Source organism: Cynocephalus volans, chromosome 3 (assembly GCF_027409185.1).
Source record: "Cynocephalus volans isolate mCynVol1 chromosome 3, mCynVol1.pri, whole genome shotgun sequence".
Lineage (NCBI taxonomy): Eukaryota > Metazoa > Chordata > Mammalia > Dermoptera > Cynocephalidae > Cynocephalus > Cynocephalus volans.
In genome coordinates, this window is record NC_084462.1 from 143,665,688 (window position 1) to 143,678,840 (window position 13,153).

The 13,153-nt window shown below is 39.1% G+C and overlaps 1 protein-coding gene across 1 annotated transcript in view; it reads left to right on the forward strand.

Annotated features, from left to right (window-relative positions):
* Positions 1 to 317: 317 nt before the first annotated feature.
* PRKCH (protein kinase C eta) overlaps positions 318 to 13,153 on the forward strand; it is a 231,878-nt gene continuing 219,042 nt past the window's right edge. The window contains exon 1 of the mRNA XM_063089164.1: positions 318 to 817. Within this exon, the coding sequence (XP_062945234.1) occupies positions 455 to 817 (363 nt within the window). The 5' untranslated portion in view covers positions 318 to 454. The remainder of the gene's footprint in view (positions 818 to 13,153) is intronic.

Here is a 13,153-nt window from a genome sequence, read left to right on the forward strand (position 1 = left end):
CGAGGGGTGGAGAGCGTGAGCCCGAGGAGGCGGGGGCAGCAGGAGAAGTAGGAGGAGGCGGGGGAAGAGGCGCTTGGGGGTTAGAGCTAACCGGACGGGTCGCTCCGGCTCTCCAGGGAGAGGAGCCTCCCGGCCCTGGAGAAGGGGCGAGTCCCGCGCGAGCCCCTGGGTAGCGCGGCGCTCTCAGAGGGACGGTCGGGCTTCCCCGGCCCGCAGAGGGTCGGCGCCGGGCTCCCCTCCTTTCCACCTCGGGAGGGAGGAAGGGAGGGAAGGAGGGGAGGGGTAGGTCCCACGGAGGAGGCAGAATGGCTGGTCGAGGGGGGCTTGGGCGCTGCTTTTCCCCGGGGCTGCCTCCACTCCTGCGACTGCCGCGAGGGCTGGCTTGAGCCGGGGCTCTCCGTTCTCCCGCTGCGAGCCAGCGCGGCCCCCCCGGGGCCCGGGCAGCGGCGCCGGCATGTCGTCCGGCACCATGAAGTTCAATGGCTATCTGAGGGTCCGCATCGGCGAGGCCGTGGGGCTGCAGCCCACCCGCTGGTCCTTGCGCCACTCGCTCTTCAAGAAGGGCTACCAGCTCCTGGACCCCTACCTGACTGTGAGCGTGGATCAGGTGCGCGTGGGCCAGACCAGTACCAAGCAGAAGACCAACAAGCCCACGTACAACGAGGAGTTCTGCGCTAACGTCACCGACGGCGGCCACCTGGAGCTGGCCGTCTTCCACGAGACGCCCCTGGGCTACGACCACTTCGTGGCCAATTGCACCCTGCAGTTCCAAGAGCTGTTGCGCACGGCGGGCGCCTCGGACACCTTCGAGGGCTGGGTGAGTAGCGGTGACCCCTCCCCTTTGTGTCCACTCCACCCCTTCTCCCCTTCCAGTTTTCAAAACTCGCCCGGGTCCCGCTCTCCCATCGTCCTGCGGCCGAGGGAATTCCCTCCAGATTTTGGTCCTCACCTAGGTGGCCGCCGCGTTGGTGACGCGAGCGCGGTGGGTGTGTGCGGGCGCAGGTGTTGTCTCCAGGAAGCCGGCCTGGACACTGTTCCCTTTCGGGACGGCGGCTCAGGCTAACGGGAAGCCGGGCAGGGGGCCAGGGCGGTCCCCCCCCCTCCGCCCAGACTTAGCTTAAGGCTCCCCAGCTCTCAGTACGCAGGGTAATACGCAGGAAAGTCGAGGAAGGGGCGATAGGAAAGTGACTTGATTTGAGTGACGTGCTTGAAGCGCTTAGGAGAAAGCCATACATTCTCGCGAGCATTATTCATACTGTTTATGGATACATGTTGGTTCAGACGCTCAGACGTGCACACGTGTTTCGGCATGCACATCCATTACATCCCAGAGGTACATAAGCTACACTGGCAGGGATCAGAGTGCCTGGGTCTGCACGCTGGCAAAGTTTGACTGTTTAGCACTTTTCCGAGGGAGTGAAGTTTACATGTGTTTGCAAGTAACTTCAGTTAAGTCTGCCTGAGATGTGTGCGTTCTGAAATATGGGTTTCTGCTGCTATTGGTCTGAAAAGAGGCTGCTGGAGCTTCTCAGTAAGATGTTGACCCCCTCCTCGCCTCACCTGTTGGTGTTCCTGTGACATGTAGCTACCCGCAGCTTCCCACTGCCTCTGCTTTCACTTAGTTCCCCTGAGGCATAATTTTTGCTGTAAATAAATTAAAATTTCTAGAGCACTCTGCACAGTGCTAAAATGCTCTTGCTTCTTAATCTTCACACTGTCTTTGTGATGCGGGTGTTATCATTCTCACTTTGAGATGAAGAAATGATAATTATCATGAAGTGGTCTGGTTTGGCAAAATGAAGTATTTTGTTTAAAGATTCTCAGGAGTTTAATGGTTTAAGTTTTGGAGAGAGTCAGTTTTGAATACAGAATGTGAATCAGGATTGAAAATTTGTTTGAAATTAACAAGTGGTGGAATCAGATGGAAAATGAAGATTCATTTAGGTATTTATTTTATACTTCGGGGAATTGATTATTTTACCATATATTCTTTAAAATTACTGATAATTTGTGGAGCTATCCCTTTTAAGTAGAAGTAAACAGCCATAATGACTATTTAACCTTAATCATCAAATTATATTGAGCTAATTTTCCTTCAGCCTAATTTACTTTTTTTTGATAGTTCTTTTTATTGAAACATAATTGATTATACATATTTATAGGATACAGATTTGAATATCACTACCTGTGTACAATATATGTTGATCAAGTAGGATAATTAGTATATTCATGTTTACAAACGTGATCAATATTTGTGACCCTTAACCAATTTCTCGTTAACTCCCCTCCCCCTTTCCCACCTCTAATAACCACAGTTCTCTTCTTTTTTTTCTGAAAGTTCGATGATTGATTGTTGTTTCTTTTTTCTTTTCTTTATTTTTCTCTTCTTTTCTTTTCCCTCCTTCCCTCCCTTCCTCTCTTCCTCCCTCCCCTTCTTCCTTCCCACTAATGAATGAGGACACGTGGTATTTCTCTTTCTGTGCCTGGCTTATTTCAGTTAACATAATTTTCTCTAAGTTCATCCATGTTTCCGTGAATGACAGAATTTCATTCTTGTCCATGGCCGAGTAGTATTCCATTGTGTATATATACCACATTTTCCTTATTCAGTCATCTGTCGATGGACATTTAGGTTAGTTCCATACCTTGGCTACTGTAAATAGAGCTGTGATAAACATGGGAGTGCAGGTATCCCTTCAAGATGATGATTTCCATTCCTTTGGGTATACACCCAGAAGTGGGATCGCTGGATCATATGGTAGTTCTGTTTGAGGAACCTCCATACTGTTTTCCGTAATCAGCCTAACTTACTTTGTGGAATTTTAAGTGGACTAGAGAGGAATATCTAAAATACAGTTAGAGATTTACATTTTATCTTGTGAGTTTCTGGATACGAAATAGAAGTGAGAATAAGAATCTGAATGGAATTATTAAATTAGTTGTCTGATTATGAGTTAGGCTGGGCAAAGCTCTAGAGGAACTGAGTTCTGAAGTATGGTGGTATGGATTGGCCAATGGCCAGGAGAAGCATGTCTTCCTGGAGAGAGCCTAGACGAGTGAGCTTTCTCACCCTTAGTGTGCACATTTGAATCACCTGGGGAACTTTTAAAAATCCACCCTTTTTTCCCCAGTGTGCAGTCATGGTTGATAACCTGTGGCCTAAATGAAGAAAAAGAGATGAGGAATGGAAGAAGCGTAAGTGTAGGAAGACCCAGGTTACCTGACTAGGTGGCATATGCATAGATGCTTATTGTTCCACTGGATGAATAAAGATTCAAATGTAAACTAGAATTCTGGATGTATAATTGTCTGAAATAATTATACTTAGATGTTTAATATAACTCACTGGTGGTGTTTTGAAAAACATGAGTCTTTGGTAGGATAGAGTCAGCATTTAAATGACCTTGAAACCAATGATTTGTCAGGCATTTATATTCAATTAGAGTGCAGAGCTTTTTTCTTTTACTCTATTAATTTATTATTTTATTATTTTGTTACTTAAAATAATAAGCATATAACAGAGAGCTAGAAAATGTTTCTGGTATTTTGAAACTGTGAGGATAGGATAGATAGAATGGACAGAGTGTTATTTCTTTTTCTTTTTAAGAAAATAATCTTTTCAAGAAAATATTTGGAAATATATGGAACACTTATTTTTTAAATTATCCTTTGCAGATCTACAGGTGCTTTCAAAGTTCAGGATTACAGAAATACTTATTTTATATCTGTGGCATATTAAATTGAAATGTGTAGTTTATTCAGACAGTTGTAAGTGGAGTAATTGAATTTACTCCACAGTAAATTTATGTGTGTTGCAAGTGGAACTTCAAATTGCTGACTTTAAAAAAACCTAGCTACTTAGTTTTTGCTAGATAATGAGAAGAGGATCTAGCTGTAGGTTTACTTGTAAATTAGAAGATACAAAAACAGAAGGTACTTTTATTATTAGAATAAAACAAAAAGTTGTTATGCTTTCTGGCTTAATGTATTTTCTAAGTATCAAGAAGAAAATCATTAACATTGATTTTAGTACCAATTTTGTTGATATTCTCTGCTAAGCTTGGTGGGAGAAGGGGTTAGATCTGTTTTAGGCAGTATATTCCTAGTACTAAGCACAGTACCTGATGTGGAGTAGACACTCAAATTTTTGTTTACTAACTATACATATATTATTCTGTCAATCTGCATAAAACCTAAGGGGGTGGTGGGATATAGCTAAAGAAGTTCTTAAATGGAAATTCATAGCATTAAACACTTAGAAAAGAAAATCTCAAATCAAAGATGTAGGTTTCTATCTTAAATAGAAAAGAAGAGCAAATTGAACCTAAAGTAAACAGAAAGTAGGAAATTATAATGATAGCAGAAGTCAGTGAAGTACAAAACAGAAAAATGACAGAGAAATCAGTGAAATAAAAAGCTGGGTTTTGGGGGGAGGGGGAATCAATAAAATTGATAAACCTTAAGCCAGAATGATCAAGAAAAATGTAGAAGACACAAATTACCAATATTAGGAATGAGAAAGGGAACATACATATAGATCATATGGACATTAAAAGGATAATAAGGGTATACAATCATGTGATGCTTAACAATAGGAAAATATGGTTCTGAGAAATGCATCATTAGGTGATTTTGTTATTGTGTGAACATTGTTTAGATAAATTCTTCAACTTAGATAGTATAGCCTTTACACATCTAGGCTATCTGGGTCTATTGCTCCTAGGCTAAAAACCTCTACAAGATGTTACTGTAGTAATACTATAGGCAATAGTTAACTTGCTGGCTGCGATGCCACTAGGTGATAGGAATTTTTCAGCTTCATTATAATCTTATGCATAACCACCACTGTATATGCAGTCTGTTGTTGACCAAACGTTGTTATGCAGCACATGACTGTATTACAATTTTATGCCAGTAAATTCCACACTTCAGGTGAAATGAACAAATTCCTTGAAAGATGCAAACTGCCAAAATTCCTTCAAATAACTTTAATAGAATTATAGTTATTAAAGTAATTGAATTCCTAGTTAAAAACCTTCCACAATGCAAACTTAAGGTTCCTGATGGCTTTACTGGTGACTTCTATGATACATTTAATGAACAAATACAAATACTACCAACTCTACACAAACCTTTTTGGAGGATAGAAGAGAAGGAAACACAACTCAACTCATTCCATAGGCCAACGTTACCCGTATACTGAAACCTGTAGACATTACAAATAAAAAGAAAACTACAGACCAATGTCCTTCATGATCATATATGAACAAATTCTTAAAGTTTAGCAAACCAAACCCAGTGTTATACCAAATGGATAGGGCATCGTGACCAAATGGGGTGTATAAGTAGGAATGCAAGGTTGATTTAGCATATAAAAATCAGTGCAATTTTTCATATTAATAGAGTAAATATGAAGATCTATATGATCATCTCAATAGATTTAGAAAAAGTATTTGACAAAATTCAATGTCCATTCATGATAAGAACCCTCAGCAAATTAGGAGTAGAAGAGAACTTCTTCAATCTGACAAAGGACATCTATGAAAAACCTACAGGTATCATCTAAGTGATGAAAGAATGAATATATTCCCCTAAGGTCAGGAACAAGGCAAGGATGTCTGCTCTTTCACTTTTATTCAGCACTGTACTGGAGGTCCTGATCAGTGCAATAAGACAATTTAAAGAAACAAAATACATGCAGATTACAAAGGAAGAAGTAAAATCATCTTTATTAGCAGACAAATGATTGTAGAAAATTCTAAGGCATTTACAAAAGGGCTCCTTTTGAACCAACAAGTGAGTGCAGCTAGGTTGCAGGATCCAAATCAATACACAAATACCAGTCGTATTTCTATATACTAGCAGTGAACAATTGAAAACTGAAATAAAAAATACCATTTGTAATAGCATCAAAAATATGAAATTGGATACATTTGTTAAAAGATGTGCAAGACTTTCACTGGAAATGAGAAAACATTGCTGAAATAAAGATCTAAATAAATGGAGAGATATACTATATTCGTGGATAGGAAGATTCAATATTGTTAAGACCTCAGTTCTTCCCAAACTATTTAATAGATTTAATGCAGTCCCAATCAGAATTTCAGTAAGCTTTATCTTAGAAATTGAGAGACTGATTGTAAAATTTATATGGGAGGTCATAGGACCTAAACTAGTCTAAAAATGATTTTGATAAAGAACAAGTTGGGGGACTTACACTATCTGATTTCAAGGCTTCCTGTAATGCTACCAGAATCAAGATAATGTGGTATGGAGTAAAGAGAGTCAAATAGATCAGTGGCATAGGAGAGAGTCCAGAAATAGACCTACACATATATGATCAATTGATTTTTTGACAAAGGTGCTAAGAAGGCAATTCAATGGGGAAATGATAATCTTTTCAACAAGTGGTACTTGAACAACTGGATAGCCATATGCAGAAATATGAGCCTTGATATTTATTTCACACTATATATAAAAATTAATTTAAAATGGATTATAGACCTAAATGTAAGAGTTTAACTGTAAAACTTTTATAAGAAAACCTGAAAGAAAACACAAGAAAACCTTGGGTTCAGCAAAAATTTTTAAGATAAGACACAAAAAGCCCCAACTATTTTTTAAAAATCAATAAATTGGACTTTATCAAAATTAAAAACTATTGCTTCTCAGAGGATGCTTAAGAACATGAAAACACAAGCCACAGTCTGAGAAGAACTATTTGCAACATGTAAGTCAGACAAAGGACTTGTAACACAAATATATATAAGAACTCTTACAACTTAATAATAGTGAGAAAAATACCCAGTTTAACAATGGGTCATATATGGAATAGGCATTTTAAAGATGCTCAAAATCAATCATTAAGGAAATGCAAATTAAATCCAAAATGAGATATCAATATACTCCCACTGGAATGGCTAAAATTAATGACTGATCATATCAGCTGTTGGTGAGGAAGTGGAGCAACTGGAACTCTGATATACTACTGTTAGGACTGTAAAATGGTACAATCATGCTTAAAAACAGTTTGGTGGTTTCTTAAAATATTAAACATATACCTACCATATGATTTGTCTACTCTTAAGTATTTACTGAGAGAAACAAAACCATTCTTACAAAGCCTTCTCTGTTCATGAATGTTCATAGTAGCTTTTATTTTTAATAGCCCCCAAACTGGAAACAACTCAAATGTCAATCAACAGATGAATGTTTAAACAAGTTGTAGTGTATCCATACAATGGAATACTACTCAACAATAAAAATGATGAATTATTGATACATGCAATAACATGGATGGACCTCAAAGTAATTATGCTGAGTGAAAAAACCCAGACTAAAAAAAAGTACATACGGTATTATTCCATTTATGCAAAATTCTGAAAGTAAAAACTAGTCTGTAGTGAAAGCAGATCAGTGGTTGCCTGGAAATGTGGAGTGGAGGTGAGGAAGAGATGGATTGCAAAGGAGGCACAAGGAAACTTTTGGGGGAGATTAATATATTCATTATTTTGGTTGTGATGATGGCTTCACAGTTATAGACATATGTCAAAGCTTATCAGATAGCTCAGTTTAAATTATATGACAATAATACCACAAACAAGCTGCAGAAAAAATAAGGTTTTATCATCCATATTTTATTAAAGATGTTAAGTAAGAGACTAGTAAATGACGAAATTGGATCTGAGCCAAAATTGACTTTTGAAAACTATGTTGTCTCTTTACTATAGAAAATATTTATCAGAGTAGGAGTGTAAAAAAACAAAATCACAATGAAACAAATTTATTAAACTGGTTTTTGACTTTTGGACACAGTCTCCATTTCTAAATTATCACTCAGTTTTTTCTGCTGCTTCTAGAATTTATTTTGAGTAATTTCTTGGACTTCTGGAAAACGAAGGTTTGCCTAAGTTAAAACCCTATTTCCTTCTTTCCTCTTGGTTCTCTGACTTTCCAAATGAGGACTGGCATCTAACACTTAATGAAGAGCATTGGGGACATGGGGGGAGGCAGGAGGAACTGGAGGCTGCGTCATGGAAAGACCTTGGCACCCCCTCAGGAAGGAAGGACCTGCTTGGCGGCATCCCAGGCTGTTTTCCTGGTTCAACCCTCCTGAAGACATTCAGTTCTCTGTAGTCCTGGAGGGCTTCTTTCTCTCAATTTCTCAGTGAGTTACCTGTTTTGTAGTTGTGTCAGGTAAATATTTGTTGAAAGAATGAAACTTTATGTGATTTGGGGCAAGTAAAGTGTTACATACTTTGGGAACATCTGTCTTTAAATATTTTATTCATCTTTCTAAAAGAAATAAAAATAATTGGGAGTGACCATAACTACAGTATTCCTCTTTTAAATCAATCAATGACATACCAAAATGTGCGTGAAAGACTGGGCCAGACTTTTATGCCCTCCGAATATGGTAATGGATCAAAAACCTTGTATATGGAAAATTCTCTGTTTTTGCTTCATTTTAAAAGACTATGATTTTTTAAACCTGTCTTATTTCACTTGTAATTTTTGAGCCCAACATATTAAATTCAGGGCAGAAGCAAGAATAAGCATTTAAAAGGTTGTACTTCAGCCTAGGAGAGGAATGAGGTTGGTGGGTGGAGCATGAATCATTTTATCTTATGCAACTCTCAGTGCAGTTTTGATATCTAGCAAGTGTTTAGAATGGTGATTAGAGGTGATGGTAAAAGTGCCTAACATTTTTGAGGTGAGTAGCATTCACTTAGAATGAGAGTGGTACCTTGGATTTTCTGTAGCCTCTTTTTTAATTTTATAAAAAAATTGACTAGATCATGTCCCTCTTTTGTGTTGACTGCTTAGCTCTGTTTTATTAGAATGTGATAAAAATGAGGCCTGAGTGGAAACTCAGTCCTTGACTGCTATTTTCTACTCTTATCATTACTATACCCAAAATGGTCTTTCTTGGTCTGGCCAGTTAGCTCAGTTGGTTAGAGTGTGGTGTTGTAACACCAAGGTCAAGGGTTCAGATCCCCATACTGGCCAGCTGCCTGAAAACCAAGAGTCTTTCTCAGTTGCAACACCAATAGTCATTGCTTTCCTTAAAACTTTTCCATGGTTCCTTAGTGTTTCCTTAGAATCCTGAGATCTCCATTTCCACCCTCCCCTGTACCCTAAAAGAATGCACGTATGAATGGATTGGCCTCTCATGGAAGTGTGTGATATTGGTCAGGGGGGTTTGGGGTATAATAGTATGGGTGGTTGACTAGGATTCATCTGCTTTGCTCTTGGGGTAGCTACTCCAACATACTGTTATATGTTTCTATTTGAAATGCCCAGCCCTGGGGTGAGCATTTGTCCTCTGTTGAGCAAATACTCAGAGGTGTTGTGCTCTACCCTGGAAAGACAAGTAGACAAGACAGACATGGCCATTACTTCACAGATGTTGTAGTTCCACAGGGGGAAATAGTTTGGGGATAAAAAAAATACAAGAACAACCAGAAAATTATAGAACAGAAGTAAATACTCAGATCCTGGTTAAGTTCCTGGTTTGGGGAGGTCAAGAACATCTACCTGGAGGGAAAACAGAGAGCTGATTTTTAAGGCCCCAGCATAGATAGTTACAGCACGCTTCAGTTAAGTGATTGTGAAAAATCTTTCCTCAAAAGAAGAAAAGGAATTCTAACTTGATAATGCTTTTCCAGAGAGATTATCACAGATGCCTGTGAAAGGTAAATGTTCCTGATCCACAGAAATATTTCCATCTTTGAAAATTTTTGGAGGGAACTAAGTTTTGATGCCTGTGAACAGATGACCTGTAAGAACTTTTGACTCACAAAAGCAGGAAGAAGTGACACTGTATTTGAACTGTCAGATACCTTAAGATTTGTCTAGATCATAAAAGAAACCAGCCAAAGCATCACTGTTGCCCTAGCTCATAGGAAGTGTGAAACACACATGCACACACACACCTTTAATATCTACACATTTAATATATATCTACAAAATATATATACTTATTTAGATTTGTTTAGATATATATTAATTTATCAATTTGTAAATATATTAACTTAGATATATATTTACTTAGATATTTATTTGCATATATATTTGTGTCCTAGAATTTCAGAGAGAGCTAGCTTACTAGTAAATATATGGGGAATTAATTTTTACAGCAAATTATTATTGTATTAACTATCCAATAAAAAAACTCTTTATAATTCAGCATGCAACTTCCAGCAATATATGAGGGCTGGGCTATAGTGGAAGTCACAGCTGGGTTCAGGGTATGACTTTGTCACATATCAGCTGTGACCTTAGACAGTCCTCTACTTATCAGGGTCTCAATTCCCTGATTTATATCATGAGGGGGTTGCACTAGAATATCTCTAAGGACCCTTCCATCTCTAAAGCCTCTACCTCCATGTGTTAGGCAATTACGTCATTTCTTCCCTTTTGGAGTAACTGGTTTGGTTTTAAGCAGTCAAAATGAATGATGTCTTATCTAAGTTGGTAACTCCTAAGGATTAAATTGGTCCAAATCTAAATTGCTCAGGCTTGGAGAGGACGTAGCTCATGTCTAAGTAACTGGTATAGCATTGACAGTGATGTTGGTATTATTTCCTTGGCTTAGAATCAGCCTTAAGGAAATACAGTGGGTCCTCATTTCCAGCCATGCAGTTCTATTTCTTGATTTACACTAATGCCCTCCTTGTTCTATGGGATGATTGTAAGTTATGTCCCTGTTACCTGGAGTCAGAGAGAGACTGAGAATCCCACCAGTTAAGCTTTTTCTAGAAGCCATTCTCACTGACATGCTAATTAAAGCTTTGTAGTCCGCAAGTGTCTGTAGCCACCAGTCTATATATCCACCCTAGGTGATGACAAATACTATAAATCACTGTAGGACAGACATTTTAATTAGATGGAGGAATGAGCCTAAGGGTATTGGCTATCATAGAGTTTAAGTGCTATGCTGAAGAATTTTATGAGACGGGAAATTTTTGCTGAGAATCATGGTACTTTCCAGAGAGATTTATCAAGATTATTATGGTAGTGTGTTTCTGCAGCACCAGTAAATTAGAGCAGTGTGTGTCAACGCACATAGGACTTTTGTAGTAGAAAACTGCTTAATAAGGTAATCACCAGCAGTGCTTTTATTATGTGCTGACTTCCTGAAAGTTCCTTTGATTTTGTATAAGTTTTTCCCTTACATATCTTTGACCTCATAGAGAGAGAAATGCTTAAAAGTTTACCAAAAATGTTAGTTTGTGTTTGTGGTTAAAAAAATTTAAGGAATTTGTTGGAGGATAGAACCATGGTCAACATGAGCCCCTCATAATTGCATTAATAAAATGAGTCATACGGGACCAGTGTGAGCATGTTCTGTACCCAGCCCTGTATACCCAATTTCAGACCTATCCCCTGGTCTCCAAGCACTTAAACCCAAACCACAAAGCTGTGTTTTCATTTGTAAGTCATATTTATCTCTTGTACTTGCATAGCACTGTGTCTGCATCTCTCTCGTAGCACTTTAATATGATGCTGTGGCCTGTGTCACACTGGGCTTTGGTTTTCTCGTCTGTGATGTCAGAGCGCTGGGTAGTCTGAGCTCTGTGGTCCCTTCCAGCATCAGGCTTTTTTGGTTGTAAAGTTGGTCCCATCAGACAATGAAAAATCTTCTCCCTTCTGAAATACCCTCTGTAGACTGTTCTGCGGATACTCAGATTTGTTCTGGGCTCTGAGATTATTTTTTGGAATAAAAAGCACCTGAAAGTCATACATGTATTACCATAATTCCCTAAACAGAATGCAGTTTTTAATTTGTAAGCCATACACCTCTTAGAAGCTTTAATATACACTATATTACTGTTGTTTCATTGGGGTACAGAAGATTTGAGAGCAGATTCCACCCTAAAGCTGTGCTTCTGAGATTGTTTTGAGCTCCGGATGCTTTTAGTGATGGTGAAAGCTATGGACCCCGTTTCTAGAAAAATGCACATATAAGCATAATGATGATATTCTGGGAACAATGCCATCGGATTAGTAGTCCCCTGAAGGGTGATCATGGACTCAGGGCTGAGGTTAAGAAACTCCAATTGAAACGTGTCGAAGATAAAGCTTTTATTAATTCCAAACTTCCAGGGGATGGTTCTCATATTTTCCCCTGTGTTTGAGGACATTTTCATTTCAATTAATTCTAGGAGACAGTTAACTAGTAAAGAAAAAAAAAAGAGAAGCTACACATTTTAGAGAAAAAGGCGTGCTTTAAGGAATGTGTTCTTACTTCTGGTTGCTATACTAGATGATGACCCATTTTAGGACATATTTGGTTGTGTTATTTAGGTATTTTCAAAAGCCTCTATTTTTGAAGGGGTTTCTTTGAGGTTTGCAGTAGATAAAAAGTTAAAAAAAAAAAAAAAAAAAACTAGGACAGTTTGAATGACCTTGGATTGGTATATAAACCTTTTGTTAATATAAACTTTCCCCCTGTAAAAAGAAGATTTATCTGTTTTGTGAACTTTTTCTTTTTTTAAACCATTTATCCTCTTTTCGAGCTGTCATGGGCATTATGGTGCACTGCTGTGTTGGTCCAAGACAAAACAATGAGATTGGTGAAGCTTGTGGGCTCCTCCTACCCTTAGAGCCGTGCTCTCGCATGGCCTGGGTCTCTCTGAGCCAGTGGGTTTTCTGGTCTTCTCTTGAATTCCACTTTCTCCCTTGCTGACATTGTGTCAGCAACCTGATGATGGTGGAAGCTGAGCTGAATGGAGATCTTTCAGGGAGCAGCCCACTAGCTAGTTAGGGGTAAAGGTAGACAACAGCTCTCTGGACTTCGGGCCAAGATTCTTTCCTGACTCCACCCCAGCGTGTGGTGGCAGCAGAAGGAAAGCCATCCAATCATTCTTAGATGTTTATTGAGCACCTACTGTACTGGCATGGCACCCTTCCAGGTGTTACAGATAAGGCAGAAAACACAAGACCCAGACTCTTGGCTCTCTCGGAGCTGCCATTCTAACACAGTATGGTAAAACACAAGCAAACACGTGACTAAGAAAATAACACATGGTGGGTAGGGGCTAAGTGGAGAATAAAACAGGGTGATGTGATTGAGTATGACAAGGCAGCTGCTTTACCTAGAGCAGCTAGAGAAGACTGCACAGAGAGGGTGACATTTTGGCTGAGACCT